Below are 22,668 nucleotides of genomic sequence, written 5' to 3'. Positions count from 1 at the left end.
CCTCGCCTCTCTGCTCTGGTGGGGGTCTAGAATTGAAGACCTCACCCCTCTATTACACTCATATGCCATAGCAGGTCAGGCAACCCCTTTAAATAACATTAGAATAGGGTAAGACAATATATAAAATCTAATCCAAAGAGTAAAACTCTCCTCCCCCTACACGAATAGTCATGGCTCCAAACATCCACAATAAAGAGTCTCCAGGCCCGGCCCAGCCGCCGCCAGTCGTCTTTATCCACGTTTATGACACGAGCCTGCGTTCACACATTTGTGGGGGACACGAGGTTTGGGTTCCACCATATAAAAGAAAAGAAAATTGTCCTATAACAGACAAGTCCTGGTCAAGAATATATAAAAATATCATAATAAAACGCTGCCGGGGAATTATTGGACTTGACACGACCCCTCCTCTTCCGTCTCATCATGTGAAGCTTTGATGTTTGCTCGCTCTTTCTCCAGTTCGCCGGCACACGCGTCATCAGACGGTCGACTCTTCATCTTGACGTTGGCAGAGAGTGGAGAGAGAACGTCCATTGGAGCGGAGTCCCCTTCTGTGGCCTTTGTCTGCAGGGACCAGAAATATTCGGTTAGGAAGAGTAAAGTCACGTTCAGACGCGGCGGATACGTTACAGATTCCGCACCGACAATACGACTTTTCTTGCACTTGCCAGTTTTCAAATGTGGCGAGAAAAGTGGGTGGGGTCAAAAGAAAAGGGGCGTGACCCACAATTTTCTGACAGATTTATTATTACTAAAAACCGAAAATAACGTAGATTTATGCGCAAATCTATATTTGCTCATAGCAGGCATAGATTTAAAGGGCAACTAAACGTTTGAAAAACTTCTGACGTCTTTAGTTTTAATTGGCGGGGGTCCGAGAACTGGGACCCCCACCAATCGCTAAAACGAAGCGGCAGAAGTGCTCGTGTGATCGCTCAGCCGCTTCATTTCTGTTCGGCTTTTTCCAGAAAGCCGATATAGCGGTGTACCGGCTCATAGACTTTCTATTCAGTCCGTACTCCGATACATTGATTTCCAGTAAAAGCCGAACAGAAATTAAGCGGTCTCGTTGATCGGCGCTTAAGTTTTAACGGCCAAAATTGGCCAGCGTGAAAGGACACGAACAGTTATCCGAGTTCCCACAATACACTGCTCTCTGGTAATAGGAAATTCTGAATTCAGCTTTAGACATGAATAGGAGAAGAAAACATCTAACTCAATTCCCGTACTAGATAAATAAAACTAAATATTTCCAAAAAAGTTACTCAGCGTTTTATGTAGAACCGCCCAACTCCACCCCTTTTTAGCCGCCCAACTCCACCCCTTGCTCAGCAATCAAAAGGTGTATATGGGCACATCATTTTACAAGAGCTACCCAACGCTGGGACCAGTTTGGTAGGCAGTTAGGAGCGGACAGGTTCCCTTTAAGACCAGCTTCACGGTCAGGTCCGAGACGATTTGGTCAAGTATTTCCATTACTATTCCGTCTCTTACTGCTCATGATAAACATTCTGTGACCCGTCCCTCTGGAACATCTTAATTGCTTGGGTATAAACACGCTGACATGTAAAACAAAGCTGAGCCGCGCGGCACAAAGCAGAAACCACTGGTAGACTTTCAATTCAGAGGCAGCTATATAATTAAAAACCTTGACTGCGCCTCATTAACCCCGAGCCCTCCAGAGCCAAACTGCAGCGTCTGCACCAATTACCGCGAGTTATTCCCGACTCTCCGCAGCGCGAGGTTTTATATTGTGGGGTTACACTAGCGACAGACTCTAGTGCAATGGTCTGCAACCTGCGACTCTCCAGCAAATGTAGAACTACAATTCCCAACATGTCCTGACAGCCGCCATGGTCCTATGTAGCATAACCGGTCATATAAGACTTACCATGTAGAATTTGCTGCCCCCTGGTGTTGGACTGTTCAGGTCAGAAATGTTTTCTAGATTATCAATACGTGTGTTCATTACGGATGGAGAATTTGTATGTGACGAGAGACGGGGACTCCTCCTTAAGGGCACCGCTGTTCTCCTAAGGACAAATGGACTTTGCTTCCCGGATGGGATATCAGCAAAACCTATAGGATATGGGAATAGATTAACCTCATAATGAAAATTTACCAACAAAGAAGAAAGTAAATTCGTAAACTAGTAAGGACTTAAAGAGGCTCTGTCACCAGATTTTGCAACCCCTATCTGCTATTGCAGCAGATCGGCGCTGCAATGTAGATAAGAGTAAAGTTTTTATTGTTAAAAAACGAACATTTTTGGCCAAGTTATGACCATTTTTGTAGTTATGCAAATGAGGCTTGCAAAAGTCCAAGTGGGCGTGTTTAAAAGTAAAAGTCCAAGTGGGCGTGTATTATGTGCGTACATCGGGGCGTTTTTAATACTTTTACTAGCTGGGCGTTCTGATGAGAAGTATCATCCACTTCTCTTCAGAACGCCCATCTTCTGCCAGATCACGCTGTGTCGTCACTCACAGGTCCTGCATCGTGTCAGACGAGCGAGGACACATCGGCACCAGAGGCTACAGATGATTCTGCAGCAGCATCGGCGTTAGCAGGTAAGTCGATGTAGCTACTTACCTGCAAACGCTGATGCTGCTGCAGAATCAACTGTAGCCTCTGGTGCCGATGTGTCCTCGCTCGTCTGACACGATGCAGGACCTGTGAGTGACGACACAGCGTGATCTGGCAGAAGATGGGCGTTCTGAAGAGAAGTGGATGATACTTCTCATCAGAACGCCCAGCTAGTAAAAGTATTAAAAACGCCCCGATGTACGCACATAATACACGCCCACTTGGACTTTTACTTTTAAACACACCCACTTGGACTTTTGCAAGCCTCATTTGCATAACTACAAAAATGGTCATAACTTGGCCAAAAATGCTCGTTTTTTTAAAAATAAAAACGTTACTGTAATCTACATTGCAGCGCCTATCTGCTGCAATAGCAGATAGGGGTTGCAAAATCTGGTGACAGAGCCTCTTTAACACAGCTCAGTTTGTTTGCTGTATATTTCAAATTATATTTTACATTTTATATGTAGATATATTATACAAGGTGGAGTCACTGTGTACATACAGGACATTACTTATCCCGAGTTACATCCTGTATTATACTCCAGAGCTGCACTCACTATTCTGCTGGTGGAGTCACTGTGTACATACATTACATTACTTATCCTGTACTGATCCTGAGTTATATCCTGTATTATATTCCAGAGCTGCACTCACTATTCTGCTGGTGGAGTCACCGTGTACATACATTAAATTACTTATCCTGTACTGATCCTGAGTTACATCCTGTATTATACTCCAGAGCTGCACTTACTATTCTGCTGGTGTAGCCACTGTATACCTGTATGACATTACTTATCTTGTATTTATCCCGAGTTACATCCTGTATTATACTCCAGAGCTGCACTCACTATTCTGCTGGTGTAGCCACTGTATACATACATGACATTACTTATCTTGTATTTATCCGGAGTTCTAGCCTGTATTATATTCCAGAGCTGCACTCACTATTCTGCTGGTTGTTATTGGAAACAACTTTGCTAAGCTGCTATAATGCAGGGGGGGGGGCAGTTTTTCCCTACATCAGATTACTATGCAGCGCCTGGTGTGAAAAGGACACTTCCCAGAATGCAAATCACCAATGCAAGCTCTGGCAGACACATGCGGAGAGATTTCAGATCTGAAGATGCAGAATTGTTAATGCAGCTCTGGACTAGAATACAGATCTCTCTATATAAACTGCAAAATGATGTTCAATGACGAACATGTCCCTAAATTCTCCAGGCAGTCCAGCATGCTTTCCTCAGGCTGGGCCTCGCAAACATGTCATTTAGGAAATTGCTACTTCGAAAATAATTCTATGTTGCAGAACTGCCATTTAAAAAGACATGTTCAAACGTTTTGGGTCTACAGCTCCTATGCAGACCTATGTGTCTCTACGGATACAGACTACCAAGGAACCCTGTGTATAGTCTGAACCTACCTAATGAAGGCTACATAGTGTTTGTTTGTTGTCTGTTACCACAGAGACACATGGTTCTGCCTTGGAGCTGCATACACAAAACGGTAGGAGGTTGTTTTGTGTTTTTTTTTGTTTAAATCAAGGCCATTTGGAAAGTGGTCTATTTTCTTTATTTTAGATACATTGTAAGAAAAAAAATTATTGCAAAACGGTGGACCTTCCCTTTAAGCAGATTCTTAACCCTTTAATGATCGGCCTATTTTAAACATTAACGACCAAGCTATTTTTTAAAGTTTTTCCATGGTCTCATTCCAGGAGCTATAACTTTTTTATCTTTGCGTCGACATAGCTGTATAAGGTCTTGTTTTTTGCGGGACAAGTTTTGTTTTTTAATAGCACCATTTTGGGGTACATAGAATTTATTGATTAACTTTTATTAACATTTTTTTTGGGGGGGGGAAGGGGGAAGTCATGGAAAATAAAAATAAAACGCAATTTCGCCACTCTTTTTTACGACCTAAATCTACGCCGTTTACCGTGTGATATAAATAACATAATAACTTTATTCAGCGGGTTGTTACGAGTGCAACGATACCAAATTGATAGAGATTTTGTATGTTTTACTACTTTTACACAGTAAAATCTTTTTTTTCCAAATTATTTGTTTTTGTGTCTCCATATTTGAAGAGCCATAACTTTTTATTTTTCCGCCGATGCGGTTGTGTGAGGGTTTTTTGTTTTGTGGGACGACTTGTAGTTTTTATTGGTACCAGTTTGGAGTAGATGCGACTTTTTGATCACTTTTTAGCACATTTTTTTAAAGGCAGGATTCACAGAAAACAGCAGCTTCTGCATAGATTTTTATTTTATTTTTTACGTTGTTTGCCGAGCAGGTTAAATAATGTAATAACTTTATAGTTGGGGTCTTTACGGACGCGGCGATACCAAATATGTGTAACTTTGAAAAAAGTGTTTTTTATCATTTTTTTTTTACTTTATTTATTTAACCTTATTAAACTTTTTTTTTTTTTTTTACTAGTCCCACTAGGGGACTTCACTATGCGATCGTCCGATCGCTATTATAATACACTGCAATACTTTTGTATTTCAGCGTATTACTGCCTGTCCGTGTAAAACCGACAGGTATCTGCTAGGCCATGCCTCTGGCATGGCTTAGCAGGCATTAACTAGGGCAGACCTAGGGGCCTTTATTAGGCCCACCCCTGCTGCCATAGAAGACACCGACACCCTGCGATTACACACAGGGTGTCAGTGGGATGAGAGGGAGCTCCCTCCCTCTCTCCAAAACCACTCAGATGCGGCGCTCGCTATTGAGCGCCGCATCTGAAAGGTCAAACGAGCGAGATCGAAACGGATATCGATCTCGCCCGTTAGAGCAGGGAGTTAGCTGAGAGCAGTGAGATTTAACGGCTCCCTGCTCTATATAAAAGGCTATTGCATCGGAATAAAGCTGGTTAGTGGCCACCGTAAAAACACTATGGGGCCGTCACTAACGGGTTAATACATTCTCAAAAGAACAACGTGGTCCCTTTGAGGTCGGGGAGGGGGGGGGGGATACCTTTTTTCACAACGTCTGGAAGTCCTTCAGGCTTAAACGCATCTTCTAAGCTCGGACTTCCGGTTTTCTTTACTCTTTTGCTCACGACTTGGGGCGTTGAGGGATTTTGCTCCGTCGTCTCGGATTCTCTTTGCCTCTTGGCTGCTTTCTTCCTTTGGGTGGACCTCCTGCTCGTCCTGCTTTTCTTAGCCTGCGTCACCGCACCTTCTGATTGTGAGGTCTGAGTTTCCACCTGGTCTTTCTTGGATTCACGCTCCTTCAGCCTGGAGCTCAGCAGATCCAGCTGCGTCCGGAGCGTGTCATTGGAATCTTCCAGTTTGTGAGTCTTAATCAATAAGTTGCAGTACTTCTCGACGCTCTCGTCCGCCTCCGACGTCTTCTCTTCCAAGCACTGTTTTAATTCTTCGATCTCGGATAGTAAGTCGTTATCGCTGGTGTTCATTTCTGTAGCTGCAGTGACATAAATAAACATGAAATATCCGTCACCAAAAAGATCACAAAATATTCACTTAAAATACCAAAGAAATAAAATATTGTTCCTTGAAAAGTTGGGTGACGACCACTGGGGCCTCGATTTCCCACATTAGTTGTCATCCGTCTTTCTCAGACTCCTGAATGGCTATCCTGCCTAGTCAAGAAATGTAAGGGGAAGGAGATGCATAACTAGGCAAACAACCCTTGTAGGAGCTGCACCGCTGAGCCGCATAGGACGACTTCAAGGAAAGTGCAAAAAGTTACGTGTTCGCTGAACCACATTACTAAACCTTGTGGGAGTAAACTTTTTGGAGATTGGATGTAACTTTTTTTTAGATTTGGTTGGACTTCATTTGTAATGAATCATATTTCCTAGAGGGCAATTTTTCTGATGCGCTAAAAGACAAGTTTGTGAACCCTCCGTTCACATCTGTTGGTCAGTTTTCGTTGTGGCGTCTGTAGTTTTGACACTGTATGCATCCCTGCTTTTCCGTCTGATGGCAACTGCGACAGAGGTGCAGTTGTGAACAGAGCCTTAGTATTAGGTTTGGTCACAATCAATGGTAGCGTGCATAAAATCAAGCACACAGTCATGTCATGTCCCTCACATAGATCGGATCATATTGAAGAGCTCAGCGACTCAACAGGGTCACAGTCATAGGATGTCACTTTACTACAATACATTCAGTTCATTACATTTCTACATTCTGTCCTGCTCCATCTTACAAGAGAAGGACCATCCCTTTTATTAGAAAGATTCCAGATGATTTACGGGATATCCCGCTTCTGGGAACTCCAGCGATCAACTATAATAAAGTGGGGAAACATGGCAGCAAGTGTACAATTTCCCTGCAGCACAACTGCAGGAGAAATGAGGTATTACACAGTTCCCCTAGAAATTAATGGCCTGTGCATTTACTGCATGGATGTGCTGGGTCCTCCAGAGCAAGAGACTTTTTCTACTCTGTTAATAGACGAGGGTCCTGATTGAGAGACCCCCCTCAATAAATAGTCTTCTATACCAGACATCCACTTTAAATAAATGGCAACAACCAGTATATACAGTATTAGATTGTGATCCACTCTGAAGCACAGGGCACATGAGGGATCATACCGTGGTGCTTCTGGCCTTTCAGCGTCTCCTCCTGCTGGAAGATTTGCCTCTGCAGCTGCTGCTTCTCCTCTTCCATCTCTTTACATGAATTCATCCAGTGACTCAGATCTTTACAGGTTTTTGCATTTTTCCTCTTTAAATTATGAAGGACAACCTAAAAAATGAACAGTGTGAATCGTCAGTCACAAGTATTTAAGCCTTTGATAATAAATTCCCCTACTTCTGTATGGTTCTCTGGGAATTCGTCCTCCAATTTCCTAATTTACACTATGTGCTATTCCTTATTTACTAAATTCAGCCAACGGGAGTTCATTTTGGGGTCCATAGCTGCAGACAAGACATCAATTCTAGGTGTATTTCCAGATTACACATTTATGGCATATCTACAATATAGGCCAGCGGTTCCTAATCGGGGTGCCGCGACACTCCTCTGAACCACTGCCACGGCCGTATTTTCTCTCCTCCTACTCCTCACAGCGAGACGTGCATGTGAGGAGGAGGTGATTTTTCTGCTGACCCCTTATATATAGCACCCCCCACCTTCCCCTTCCAGTACATAGCGCTACTGTAGCTCCCTGAAGGAGTGGAATCCCCCTGTGACCGGTGATTTTGCTCCAGGAGAAGCCCATGACGTCACTATCCATAAATGGACAGACGTCACGGGCTTCTCCAGGAGTGGAGGTCACAGCGTCTGCCATGCGGTCGACGGGGATTCCGCTTCAGGAGTTGCCCCTGATGTCACTGTCCAGGAGCGGAATCCCCGGCCACAGGAGGATTCCACTCCTTCAGGAAGCTACAGGGGCGCTATACACAGGAAAAGGGGGTGCCATCTACAGGAAGAGGGGGTGCCATCTAAAAGGGCGCTGTGTGGTGCTAGCTACAAGAGCGCTGTATGGTACTACCCACATCGGGCTGATGGTCAGGGGGCCGATCTCCAATTGAAATGAATAGGAGGCAGAAAAAACCTGCGGCGCTCGTTTCGTGCTTTTTTTCCTGTGTCTTTTGCATTAGCTTCAACAACTTAAAAAAACGCAGACAAAAAAAGAAAAAAATGTCAAATAACGCTGTCAATTCAAAAATCGCCCTCAAAATTCCTAAAGGGAATTTGAGGCAGATTTTTTTCTCCCTCATGCTGTGTGAACATACCTTAAGAGTGTAGTGCTTGATTTTAGCAGTTTTCTGTCTTTCGGAGAGGTTGGGAAACTCGGATATAGGCCACAGAGGTCGGAGATGGGACTATCCCTTTAAAAAAAAATGGCTGCATTTTTTCCCCAGAAACAGCGCCACATTTGTCTACAGGCTGTATTTTGCATTACAGCTCAGCCCCTGTGATCTAAAACTGCATTGCAATTTGAGGTACTGCCAACATGTAGTTGCAGCCCTTGGAAGCAGTGCGGGTGCACATCAGCCCCTACATGTGGCCTCACCCTTATAGAGACTTATATAGATAGGTATTTATATGACTATAGGGGGGGGGGGATACTCTGAATAGGGGTTGGACAACCCTCTGCTTTCAAATGGAAAGCTGCTGAAACCTCTTGTGATCCGCTGATATTGTTGAAGGTTCGTTGCAGGCACCCAGACATTGTAGTATTATACGGCTACCAACACTGGCAAATAACATTGGGGTCCCCGAGTGGTAGTGCTCTCCCCACCAAGACTGGGGGCTGCTGCAAGGGGCATACATAAAGGAGTTATTTAGTTGCGGAAAAAAAACAATGAATGACCTCTGTAGATTTGGTCCCAGATATAATCCCCCAGGATTTAATATCACTAAATGAGCATTGCCCTAGTGCTGTTTACCTGGGCTAGAGGACGACATTATTTACATCAATCGGACAGCAAAAAAGTAACAATGCGTAACCCGAAGTGCTGGAGGGGGTGGTGTATGACACCGAGAATACCAAAGAAAAATCCCTGTGTCATGCACCGCCCCCTCAGTACCTGCAAAAGGGCATAACAGAGTATCAATTCTGGAGTGTTCCTTTAAGTGATACATTATATGTCATTCTGTACCACAGAGAGGAAAAAAGTTTCACTTTAAAAAAAACTTTGCAACAACTCGCACTCCTATAGAAGTGATTGGGAAACCGCGCAGCGCTACGAACTGGGAAAAGACGCGCACCAGCCGGCTGCCTTACATCATTCGCTTCACAGGTCTTGCCTCGGACTGGCATCGTGTAGCAAAAGTTGTAGCCTAGCCATTGCTGCATTTTACATATTAAAAAAAGAAAAAAACCTCGCCACAGGAGAAAATCTAATATTTAAAGGATATCTGCAAACAGATCATTACAGATTAACGCAGCTGCCAAATCCACACTTACCTTAAGTTGTTTCAGTTCCACCAGCTGCTCCTGAGCTTTACACAAGGATTCATTCAATTCCCCGTTGCCGGCTTTTAAGCGATCAATCTGCTGTTTGTGTGCATTAAGATGTGTTTCCAGTGACGTCAGCTTCTCCTGATCGCTCGCTTGGTCTCCGTCCTGCTGTAAAAACACACAAAGAAAATCGGTTACGTGTGTTACTGATCCATGAAAAAAACAAACGAGTTTCTAAAACCTCCTTAAGAGTTTTCTGATGCGCAGGTCAAAAACCAATAAGAAGGAATTAGTAACCTTTTGCCTGCCAGGGCATATATTGCTGGTAAACGCTCCCTTGTCCATAATTTCCAGATATTTTTGCTCTCTGGTCATAGACAGGACAGATAGACCTGCTCAAAAGCCTGTGATCCATCCATTTGTGTAGGCGATGTAATAGAAGAAGCGTCTCTACAGCCCTCCCAGGACCTTTCACACAGTGAGGTCACTATTCAGCAGTTCCATGACTCTGGGGGTGACAATCACTCCATGGAAACGAGGACGAGGGGACGGCAGCAGCGTCCAGACCAGAGGACCGAGCAGCCCCTCCATCAAGTCCTCCCGTGTGACAGACCCTCCTGCTTTAGGAGGCCGGAGACGTCAGTACAGCAAACGGCCGAGCCCTGAACAGAAAGACGTCACCCAGATACCGCAGCGGAGGATTCAGGAGCGCTGGGAAGTCTTCATCTGTGATCGGTGGTATTCTTAAATAAAAATCTGTGTATGTGACCAATAGGGTATCTGCACCGACCTCCTCCCACAATGTAATCTTTTGACATGTATACAGTTCTCCACGGAGAAACACAATGCATGGACATCCTTAGTTAGGCTTCGTTCACATCTACGTCAGGGCTCCGTTCTGACGTCCCGAAGCTTTCTGTAGGAACGGGAGCCCTGAATGACACAAACGGAAATCATAGGTTTCGGTTTCCGCCACCATTGATTGGACTCTTGCCCAACGAAGACAAACGGAAATCATTGGCACTGGATCCGTCACAATTGAAATCAATGGTGATTCTGATCATCAAAAGCCAATGATATCACCCCGATAAATGATTCTCACCCAATCATCAGGTCATTTATTAGCAGTTCAAATAAGTCAATGGGTTAAAAGGATCCTGGGTGTGGCCGATACAATATAGAGGTGTTAATAGGGGTCAGCGTACGCAAGCACTTGAAACAAGGACAACATGGTCAGGATATGAATTCCACCTACTAAAGTTTATTTGCCCAGTATATTTGAAGAAATTACCCGATTTCCATCTTTTTGTCACTGGTGGTTTAGCAACTTAGGCCCCATGCACACGACCATGCCCATAATCACGGTCCGTGATTACGGGCACGGCCGGCCACCTGCATTTGCGTGCCGTGTTACCATATAAAGCAAAAAATAGCACATGTCCCATCTTTTGCGGAGCCTTTCTACGGCACGGACAACTTCCCGTAAATATATGGAAAGGTGTCCGTGGGCAATAGAAATGAATGGGTCCGTAATTACGGATGAATTCCACGGTCGTGTGCATGGGGTTTTCGTATTTTATAATCATTCTGTTCTTGCCGTAGTCAAAATCAGCTCTGAATGGACTGACTACCTGGTGAGCCTGTGATGGGCCTGTGTTTATAATTGCAGCCAATCTGAAGAGGCCGAGCTGCATAGAGGAAGTAAGTAGAGAAAGGTATCCTGAACCAATGAGAAGGAAGGAGGTGTGTCTCAGACTACCTCAGACTCCCTGTAGACATTGTAGTTAAGCGGTAGTCACAGATCACAACTGTTCCTTAATGGAGCAGAGCTAATAAACAGCAAGAAAATAGCAGGTAATCATCCCCTGTAGGTACTGACACATTTTTTAACTCTCGACTAGACAGTCACTATAAAAGGGAATGTATAGTCACAAAATGACCTATTTAACGTGAAAAAAAATTCAGGCTGGCTACTGATCATCACAATAGACTGACCCTTCCTGTTCTGTAGAGATCACTTCTCAGTGATCATCTGATTATGATTAGAGGCAGGATTACAATGAAAGGGAACACCCCAGGATTATAATAAAAAATGAAAAAAAACACCACGATTATAAAGCTGGGAGGCATATAATACAGAATGACACTCAAGAAGGCAAAGGATATGAGCTGTCCCTATTATGTCTCCTTGCAGTGACCTCTGCACGTGCCACAGAGCATGCCCACTACAGGAGTCAATGAGTAAAGATGCTCCAGAATTGTGATTTTTATGGGGAATACAAATATTTACTAAAAATAGACAGGTCAGGAGAGATGGCAGACCCTCTTTAAATCCATGCAGGAAGCATATTGTAGAAGGTAATAATGAATGTGTGAATCTGAAACCACTAAAAGTTTATTAGCGTGGCTCAGCCTCGGGCTAGTCAAAAGTAATAAAGGCAGTGTAATAACCAGCGGGTTGTGGACCCACTGTGCTACTCAGCCGGTTTGACTTTAGGCTATCTGTAGCCACCCCAGTATTCAAAGCAAGGAAGCGCACGCACGCCTTATGAGACACTGTGTGAGGCCCCATGCACACGACCGTAATGGTTTTTACTGTCCGCAAATACAGATCCGTAGTCATTCGCAAGTCATCTGCATATACGGCACGCTGTCCACAAATACGGTCCGTAGCGCATCCATAGTTTATCCGTATTTACAGATCCGCAAAAAAAAACAAAGAACAGGGATCTTGGGTAATCCCCTAGCGTCGGAAAGCATCGCTTTTGTAATTACGGACAGCTACAGATGCACATCCATAGCGGTCCGTAATTATGTAAGCATCCATAAACTTCGATGGGAAATGCATGCTGTAATTACAGACAAGAATAGGAGAGGTTATATATTTTACGGATCATTTCTACAGAATGGACACACATCCGTAAACATACGGAAAGGTGTCCACAGCCCATAGAAATGAATGGGTCCGCAATTTCGTACTTACGGATCCGTAATTACGGACGAGAACTACGTTAGTGTGCATAAAGCCTGAGCCGTAACAGAACAGGGAGGAGGGTGGCAGAGAGCAAAGCAACACTGTCGTCCAAGCCTGCCGGTGGGCATGGAACACGACACCATCACAGGGTCAGAGCGCCGGCGGCAGGGGTGAGTAACCCGGCAGTGGGGACTGCCAGAAGGCTGGCGTTACAGAGAGGAGAAACCATGGAATTTTAGTGAACGACTTGGCAAAACAGGACACGACCGGAGGAAGACGTGAAGGGTCACACGGGAGAGCGCTGAGGGGACTCCTGGTTTGCAAGGGGAAATGTATATGCTCATTAGCATCTGGTGCGCTCTATGTCCTGCCCTCCAAGTAGTGGGGAACTAGGGATGCACGATGCATCGAAACTTCGATACTGTGCATCCCCAAACGGATCGATACTGTTATTCCCCTGAATGCTGCGATCAAAGCTTACTGGAGCATTCAGGGGAAAATGAGAAGGGGGCATGCCCTTTGGATCGCGTCACAGGGAATTCCTGTGACGCGATTGAGGGACATACCATATATGGGCAGACAGCCCAGGGTCCATTGAAGGACTCCAGGGCTGTCCTACCATATTTCCTGTTAGGGCATACTGAGGTATGTCCTAACAACTGCCTGTGTACTATCAGTATATAGATATATGCCTGTGTACTATCAGTATATAGATATATGCCTGTGTACTATCAGTATATAGATATATGTCAGTACATTAAAGTTTAAAAATAAAGTAAAAACAAAGTAATGTTAAATTTAAAAAAAAATACATGCACTATTTTTACAATAAACATTAAAATAAGTCTCAATACATATAATATACACATTCGGTATTGGCGCAGCCGTAATAACCTACACAACAATTTTTTTGCGTCATTTATGATGTGTGCGCTGTAAGAAAATAAAATAAATACTGCTTTCTATCACTTATTGTGCGGCACGAGGTGCGATGAATATAACCTCCATGTGCCTCACATTAATAGTAATTAACCCCATCATGTACCTCACACATTAACCCATTATGACTGAGAAACATGATGGGGTTAATTACTATTAACCCCTTCCCTCTTTAGCCACTTTTGACCTTCCTGACCGGGCCTCATTTTTCAAATCTGACATGTGTCACTTTATGTGGTAATAACTCCGGAATGCTTTCACCTATCCAAGCGATTCGGAGATTGTTTTCTCGTGACACATTGGACTTTAAGTAACTGGCAAAATTTGCTCGATACATTCAGTATTTAATTGTGAAAAACACCAAAATTTAGCGAAAAATTGCAAAAATTAGCATTTTTCCCAATTTAAATGTATCTGCTTGTAAGACAGGCAATTATACCACACAAAATTGTTGCTAATTAACATCCCCCATATGTCTACTTTAGATTGACACCCTTTTATTTTTCTATGACATCACAAGGCTTAGAACTTTAGCAGCAATTTCTCACATTTTCAAGAAAATTTCAAAAGGCTATTTTTACAGGGGCCAGTTCAGTTGTGAAGTGGATTTGAGGGCCTTATATATTAGAAACCCCCAAAAAGTCACCCCATTTTAAAAACTTCACCCCTCAAAGTATTCAAAACAGCATTTAGAAAATGTCTTAACCCTTTACACATTTCACAGGAATTAACGCAAAGTAGAGGTGAAATTTACAAATTTCATATTTTTTTGCAGAAATACATTTTTAGTACAATTTTTTTTATAACACAGAAGGTTTTACCAGAGAAATGCAACTCAATATTTGTTGCCCAGTTTCTGCAGTTTTAGGAAATATCCCACATGTGGCCGTAGCGTGCTACTGGACTGAAGCACCGGCCTCAGAAGCAAAGGAGCACCTAGTAGATTTTGGGGCCTTATTTTTGTTAGAATAAATTTTAGGCACCATGTCCGGTTTGAAGGGCTCTTGCGGTGCCAAAACAGTGGAAACCCCCCACAAGTGACCCCATCTGGGAAACTACACACCTCAAGGAAATTATCTAGGGGTACAGTGAGCATTTTGACCGCACAGTTTTTTTACAGAAATTATTGGAAGTAGGCCGTGAAAATTAAAATCAACATTTCTTCAAAGAAAATGTAGGTTTAGCGATTTTTTTTCTCATTTCCACAAGGACTAAAGGAGAAAAAGCACCACAAAATTTGTAAAGCAATTTCTCCCGAGTAAAACAATACCCCACATGTGGTAATAAACGGTTGTTTGGAGACACGGCGTGGCTGAGAAGGGAAAGAGCGCTATTTGGCTTTTGGAGTTCACATTTAGCAGGAATGGTTTGCGGAGGCCATGTCACATTTACGAAGTCCCTGAGGACACAAAACAGTGGAAACCCCCCACAAGTGACCCCATTTTGGAGACTACACCCATTGAGGAAATTATCTAGGGGTATAGTGAGCGATTTGACCCCACAGGTTTTTTGCAGAAATTATTGGAAGTAGGCCCTGAAAATAAAAATCAACATTTTTTCAAAGAAAATGTAGGTTTAGCTTATTTTTACTCATTTCCACAAGGACTGAAGGAGAAAAAGCACCACAAAATTTGTAAAGCAATTTCTCCCGAGTAAAACAATGCCCCACATGTGGTAATAAACGGCTGTTTGGAGACACGGCTTGGCTTAGAAGGGAAAGAGCGCTATTTGGCTTTTTGAGATCACATTTAGCAGGAATGGTTTGCGGAGGCCAAGTCACATTTGCAAAGCCCCTGAGGGGAAAAAAACTATGAAAACGCCCAAAAAGTGACACCATTTAGGAAACTACACCTCTTGAGGAATTCATCTAGGGGCGTAGTGAGCATATTGACCCCACAGATGTTTCATAGAATTTATTAGAATTGGGCAGTGAAAATAAAAACAATCCTTTTTCTTCAATAAGACGTAGCTTTAGCGCAAATTTTTTCATTTTCGCAACAAATAAAGGAAAAAAAAGAACCCAACATTTGTAAAGCAATTTCTACCGAGTACGGCAATACCCCATATGTGGTCATAAACTGCTGTTTGGGCACACGGCAGGGCTCAGAAGGGAAGGACCGCCATTTGGAGTGCAGATGTTGCTGGATTGGTTTCTGGGCGCCTGTGGGCCCAAAACAGTGGAAACCCCCCAGAAGTGACCCCATTTTGGAAACTACACCCCTCAATGCATTTACCTAGGGGTGTAGTGAGCATGTTAACCCTGCAGGTGTTTTGTAGAAATTAGTGTGAACTCGATGTTGCAGAGTGAAAATGGGATTTTTTCCACAGATATGTGGACAATATGTGGTGCCCGGCTTGTGCCACCATAACGAGACAGCTCTCTAATTATTATGCTGGGTTTCCTGGTTTTAGAAACACCTTACATGTGGCCCTAATCTCTTGCCTGGACAGTCGACCAGGCTCAGGAGTGAAAGCGTACCATGTAAAATTGAGGCCTAATTTGGCGATTTACAAAGTATTGGTTCACAACTGCAGAGGCTCAGATGTGAAATAATAAAAATAAACCCCTGAGAAGTGACCCCCACTATGGAAACTGCACCCCTCAAGGCATTTATTAAGGGGTGTAGTGAGCATTTTCACCCCACAGGTCTTTTCCATAAATGAATGCGCTGTGGATGGTGCAAATTCAAAATTTATATTTTTCCCTAGATATGCCATTCAGTGGCAAATATGTCGTGCCCAGCTTATGCCACTGGAGACACACACCCCAAAAATTGCTAAAAGGGTTCTCCCGGGTATGACGGTGCCATATATGTGGAAGGAAACTGCTGTTTGGGGACGCTGTAGGGTTCAGATGGGAGGAAATGCCATTTGGCTTTTGGAGCGTGGATTTTGCTTGGTGGTAGTTTTGTTTGGAGTCTTACTGGTGTTTCCGTTTATAATGTAGGGCATATGTAAGCCGGGCGGAGTATATAAGGGGCATAGTCAGGTGGTATAATAATGGGGTAAAAAAAAACAATAAAATGATCCATAGATGTGTGTTACGCTGTGAAGCAATCCTTTCCGCACAGGCCGGTGTCGCACTGATAAATGGCGTCCTTTATTATCCCCCTTTTGGTCCACACTCCGCACCTTTGTAGTTTGGGGAATTTTGCTAGGAAGTGTTGTCCTGGTATAATACGGGCACCGTCGCTTCCAGCGGATATGTTTGGGCCCTCCCCTTCCTGGTTCCCTAATTTTAGGTCCTTGATAAATCGCCTCTTCAAACAGAAGAAATGTTCCCCTCGGGCACAACTGCATATTTTTTTATTTCCTTTATTTTTCATAGACGTAGCGGTATGAGGGCTGGTTTGTTGCGGGACGAGCTGTAGTTATTATTGGTACCATTTTGGGGTACATGCAACTTTTTGATCACCTTTTATCCTATTTTTTGGGATGCCAGGTAAACAAAGAAACGCAATTCTGGCACAGCTTTTTTCGTCTTTTTTTATACAGCGGTCACCATGCGTTATAAATTACATGTTAACTTTATTCTGCGGGTCAGTACGATTCCGGCGATACCTAATTTATAGCACTTTTTTATGTTTTACAACTTTTTTCACAATAAAATTACTTTTGTAAAAAGAATGTATTTTTTCTGTCGCCAAGTTGTGAGAACCATAACTTTTTAATTTTTTTGTCGACGGAGGTGTATGAGGGCTTGTTTTTTGCGGGACGAGCTATAGTTTTTATAGGTACCATTTTTGGATATGTGCGACTTTTTGATCACTTTTTATTCTAACATTTGTAGGGCAAAGTGACTAAAAAACAGAAACTCTGGTAACGTTTTTTACGTTTTTTTTACGCTGTTCACCGCGTGCAATAAATAATATAATATTTTGATACCTCAGGTCGTTACGGTCGCGGCGATACCAAATACATATGGTTTATTATTATTTTTCAATAATAAAGGACTTGATAAGAGTAAAAGGGGGATTGTGTTTTATTTGATTACTTGAAACTTTTATTGTTTTCAAACTTTTATTATTTGCACTTTTTTTTACACTTTTTTATACTTTTTTTACACTTTTTCTCAAGTCCCACTAGGGGACTTGAAGGTCCAAGGGTCAGATTTTTTTTTTTCTAATACATTGCACTACCTATGTAGTGCAATGTATTAGATCTGTCAGTCATTCACTGACAGCAAGTCGATTAGGCTTCGCCTCCCGGCGGGGCCTAAATCGGCTTCCGTAATGGCAGAGCAGGAGACCATTGTGTCTCCTGTTGCCATAACAGCAGTTGCCAGTCCTGATTGCCTTTCAGGGCTGGCGATCTGCTAGTAACCGCTACGATGCAGCAATCGCTTTCGATTGCTGCATCGAAGGGGTTAATGGCAGGGATCGGAGCAAGCTCCGGTTCCTGCCGTTACAGGTGGATGTCAGCTGTACAGTACAGCTGACTTCCACCGCTGATGACGCCGGATCAGCTCCTGACCCGGCGCCATCTTGCCGGCAGCTACGGAAGCCGATCAGGCTCCGCCGCCGGGCGGATCTTGACCGGCTTCGGTGCTAGGCAGACCGGGAGGCCAGTATTAGGCCTCCGGTTGCCATTGCAGCCACCGGAACCCCGGCAATTTCATTACTGGGGTTCCGATGAGCTGCAAACACCTTAAGTGCAGCGATCGCGTTTGAGCGCTGCACTTAAGGGTTTAATGGCGGGGATCGAAGCTAATTTCGGTCCCCGCCGTTACAGCCGGATGTCAGCTGTAAGATACAGCTGAGATCCGGTGATGATGGCACCGGCTCAGCTTCTGAGCCGGTCCCAAACATTTGGCGTACATGTACGGCAAGATGCGGGAAGTCAATGCTTTCCATGACGTACATGTACGGCAAATGTCGGGAAGGGGTTAATGTGAGGCACATTCAAAATTCAGCATCACACCTCGCGCCTCACAGCAGAAAAGGGAAGAACTTTTTTTTTTTTTATTACTGTTGGCAAAGTATCGTTTTGGTATCTAAATCGCAATACTACACGAAGTATCGGTATCGAAGTCCAAATTCTGGTATCGTGACATCCCTATGGGGAACATTGTTAACTTATTCAGTGGTAACATATCCTGGTGACCGGGTGTATTGTGTATATCGATTACGTAGAAGTATCAGATATAATGTGCTCACCCGTTTCCGGATGTCATCCAGCAGGGATTGGTCCCGGTGGTGTTCCTGGAGTAGTCGCTCTTCATATTCTATTATATAATCCTCGTGCTTCTTTGCCTGAGACTCCAGCTCCCTCTGCAGGGAAGCGACAGATTTCTTCATCTCTGCTGCCTCTGACATAGCGGTCAGGAGCTGAACCTATAGAGGGCAGATCACATTACACACATACAATGCATCAACAGGAGAATTATTGGTTACATGGATTTCATCCTTACAAATTTTGCATTATAGTTACTTGCTTGAAAGAGAATAATATCTCCAATAATGGGATTAGGGTTGCACGATGCAACAAAACTTCGATACGGTTTCAATACCATACACCAATAGGTTCGATACCGTTATTGTATGTATTTCGATGCTAAGCGGTGCGGCCGCACAGCTTAGCATTATAACATATTAATGTATTATAGCGGGGCTGCGGCATACAGCCATTGCCTCGCTCATGAGTCCTGACAAGTGTGGAGTGTCAGGATGATGTGCGCACTAATGATTGCCGGAACTGAAGACAGAACATGGCGGGCGCACTGCAAAACACCCCCATGTTCTGTCTTCAGTGCCTGAACCGCCGCTCATTAGTGCAGCGCCGGCCGCATCTCCTCATGCTGACCGCGCGTGCACTTAATGTCAGGAGCGGGGCAATGACTGTATTACACAGCCGCAGCCCCGCTCTATAACGGCGGAGATCAGAGAAGCCGCTCATCTCCGCCATTATTCCCCTGAATGTTGCGATCAAAGCGGACTGCAGCATTCAGGGGAAAATGAGAAGGGGGATGCCCCTTGGATCGCATCACAGGGAATTCCTGTGACGTGATTGAGGGACATACCATATATGGGCAGACATCATCATCACACCACAAATTCATCATCACACCTTGCGCCTCACATCAGAAAATGGAAGAACTTTATTTATTTTTTTATTACTGTTGGCAAAGTATCGTTTTGGTATCGAAATCGCAATACTACACGAAGTATCGGTATCGAAGTCCAAATTCTGGTATCGCGACATCCCTAAATGGGATTTCTCATGATATTACATTAAAGGCCTATCAATGTGTGTTCGGTGGGTGGCGACCCTCACGATCAACAGAACGTGGGGGGGGGGAAATCGGTGCTCGCCATTGTGCAACATCCACCCTACTGTGATGCGCTTGTCCATGCCGTGGTGTCTGGTACTGCAGCTGTGCCCTATTCACGTTACAGTCTGAACTCCAGTACCAAACACAGCCGCATACGTTCGTACATAGCTGTGACGGGTAAAGTAGTGTAAGGGGCCGTGGCGCTCCAGCACCTTCATTCTGCTGATCGGGAAGGGGGTAGGGGGACTACCACCATCAATGTAAAATTCTGAAAACCCCTTTAAGAGGCCTCCCGCTTGTTTAGTGCTTCTACTATCTAGCTTTTTAGCTTTTTTTTTTGTTAACTAAACAGGTTAAAAATTCCACGCTAATTGATTTCTTAAAGCGACCCTCCGATCAGAGATCAATGTATGTTTGACAGTATGCAGTAAGATCCCAAGCTCCCTCTAGTGGTGGCTGTAGGTAGTCGGCATGTTACCCATGTCTATTCAGGATTTGGCCTTCTTTATCACAAATACAGAGCTCTTACCGCAATAAAGATATGTGAAAGCGACCCTCCATAATAATAGCGTGCATAGGGAAGACTGAGTAGCTACCAGACTTTTTTTTTTTTTTTTAAATGCAGATATTTGGAATTGGCGGATCCACAGTATAAATCTCAAAACTAGGGCACCAGGTACTTTACCAATAGATTCCCCATATTAGGTAACGATTTTATGGAGAAGCAGAGGGTCGCTTTAAAGAGAACCTTTCACCTGCCCGTACTTGTGCAGCAGAGTGCCGCATGTGGCCGGACTTCACAAACACGGTCTCACTTTACACTTTTTTTTCCTATCTTCCTCCGTTATTTACATATCGGTGCCGTTATATTTGTCGCCCAATATGTAAATAAGCCCCTGAACTGTCAAAGGGGCGTTTCTATCTAACTAAATGGCAAGGGGGCGTGATGTCTTCGCTCTGACACTGTCAAATCAGCTACGGACAGTGTCAGGGCGGCCTGCGCTGTGTTCCCTACCTGCGAGAACACGCACAAAGTCAGAGCGCTCTCTGCAGAACCACCAGTCTGTGCATGTTCTCGCGGGAGGGAACACAGCGCAACCTGCCCTGACACTGTCCAAAGCTGATTGGACAGTGTCAGAGCGAAGACATCACGCCCCCTTGCCATTTAGTTAGATAGAAACGCCCCTTTGACAGTTCAGGGGCTAATTTACATATTGGGCGACAAATATAACGGCACCGATATGTAAATAACGGAGGAAGATAGGAAAAAAAAAAGTAAAGTGAGACCGTGTCTGTGAAGCCCGGCCTATTACTCGCTGCACATGTACGGGCAGGTGAAAGGTTCTCTTTAAAGTGCAGCTAAACGTTCAACAAACTTCTGACATGTCATGGTGACACGGCAGAAATTTTTATTCGTGGGGGTCCGAGCACTGAGACCCCCACCAATCGCTAAAAAGAAGCAGCAGAATTGCTCGTGTGAGCGCTCAACCGCTTCATGTCCGATTGGCTTCTTCCGGAAATCAATGTATCGGAGTATTTTGATACATCGACTTTCCGGAAAAAGCCGAAGAGACACGAAGCGGCTGAGCGCTCACACGAGCGCTTCTGCCGCTTCATTTTAGCGATTGGTGGGGGTCTCAGTGCTCGGACCCCCACCAATCCAAACTTTTGACAGGTCATTATGACATGTCAGAAGTTTGTCAAATGTTTATTCACCCTCTAATATATCTTTATTGCAGTCAGCGCTCCGTATTGGTGATAAAGAACACCTAATCCTGCATAGACATGGGTAACATACAGACTACCAGCAGCCACCACTAGAGGGAGCTTAGGAAATTACAGCATTCTGTCATACATTGAACTTAATAGCACAGTATGCAGTCAGCTCCCTCTAGTGGTGGCCGCAGGCAGCCTGTATGTTATCTTCGTCTCTAGGTCTATAAAGATATATTAAAAAAAATGTATCAGCACAGAACTTTGGACTGAAAAAAAAAACATGGTAACAAGGTGGACATTCACTTTAAGATTTTCTTAATATTTGTTCCTTGGCGGAAAAATAATAGGGACAATATTCTTATAAGAGAAAAGGAGAAGGACTCACGCTGCCGTCCTGGTGCTGCCGCCGGATTGCCTGCATTTCTTCATCCAGTCCTCGCCGTTCACGGCAATTCAGCTCTTGAATACTTTTGATTTGTAGATCAGCATCTTGTAATTTGCTCTGCAAACCACAACAATCGTCTTCCAGCTCAGCCACCTGCAAAGTAACGCAGAGACTAAGATAAAGCAGTTGCTCCGACAAGGAAGTTACAAGAATTGCAGCCTTGGGCACGTCGATCAGCCCAGAAACCCCTGCCGCCTGCAAGGCAATGTACTGCAGATACGCTCAACTACATTCCTATCCAAACCTCCCATAGAGATCAATACTCACTGGCGCTGCTGGAAGGGACTATATATTGTAAAAAACGATTACACTTAATTATGCATTGGCTATTTCCTTAACTACAAAATAAATCCCCCCCTGAACGCCAATCCTGCAAGTGACATCACGAGGAGTTGTGCCAGATGTGTTGTCCGTTCCTCTATTATTCCTCCTGGAAATATATAAATTAACAGCTGGGCGTTACCAGCTGGGGAGGGGGGTGTCCCTACAGAGTCTGACACTGTCCAATCGGTGCGGTCACGCCTCTGATAACTGTGTGTTACCATACCCCTTATCAAGTGTCATACATGTCTAGGAGGAATAATAGAGGTACGGCACAATGCAGAGTTCTAAGAAAAGATGTTCCATAATTGTTATTTTAAATCGGAATCCAATTTATTCATTTTTTTAACTAAAACAGACATGTCAGGAGAGCCAGCAGGTCCCCTCAAAATCTCGTCACAACACTACCATGAATACCTATGGGGGCACGGGTTACAGGGTCAAACATATTACAACCTACTGTGGGTGTTAAACCGCAAGGTGCCTGTAATGTGTTAACGGACTTCCAATTATGGAACATACTAATTTATAG

General features: G+C 44.0%; 1 protein-coding gene across 2 annotated transcripts in view; it reads right to left on the bottom strand.

Annotated features, from left to right (window-relative positions):
* Positions 1 to 22,668, bottom strand: part of CENPF (centromere protein F) — a 46,015-nt gene continuing 23,347 nt past the window's right edge. Inside the window, exons 14-20 of one of the 2 annotated variants that reach the window (XM_075863332.1) lie at positions 21,756 to 21,908; positions 18,540 to 18,716; positions 9,477 to 9,638; positions 7,153 to 7,306; positions 5,565 to 6,014; positions 1,892 to 2,079; positions 1 to 564 (exon numbers count right to left, since the gene is read on the bottom strand). In XM_075863332.1, the coding sequence (XP_075719447.1) occupies positions 385 to 564; positions 1,892 to 2,079; positions 5,565 to 6,014; positions 7,153 to 7,306; positions 9,477 to 9,638; positions 18,540 to 18,716; positions 21,756 to 21,908 (1,464 nt within the window). In that variant the 3' untranslated portion in view covers positions 1 to 384. The remainder of the gene's footprint in view (positions 565 to 1,891; positions 2,080 to 5,564; positions 6,015 to 7,152; positions 7,307 to 9,476; positions 9,639 to 18,539; positions 18,717 to 21,755; positions 21,909 to 22,668) is intronic. The other variant, XM_075863331.1, reaches the window with a different exon arrangement.

Source organism: Rhinoderma darwinii, chromosome 4, assembly GCF_050947455.1.
Source record: "Rhinoderma darwinii isolate aRhiDar2 chromosome 4, aRhiDar2.hap1, whole genome shotgun sequence".
NCBI lineage: Eukaryota > Metazoa > Chordata > Amphibia > Anura > Rhinodermatidae > Rhinoderma > Rhinoderma darwinii.
Note: the sequence above shows the minus strand (reverse complement) of the source record. Positions and strands in the feature narration are given on the sequence as shown.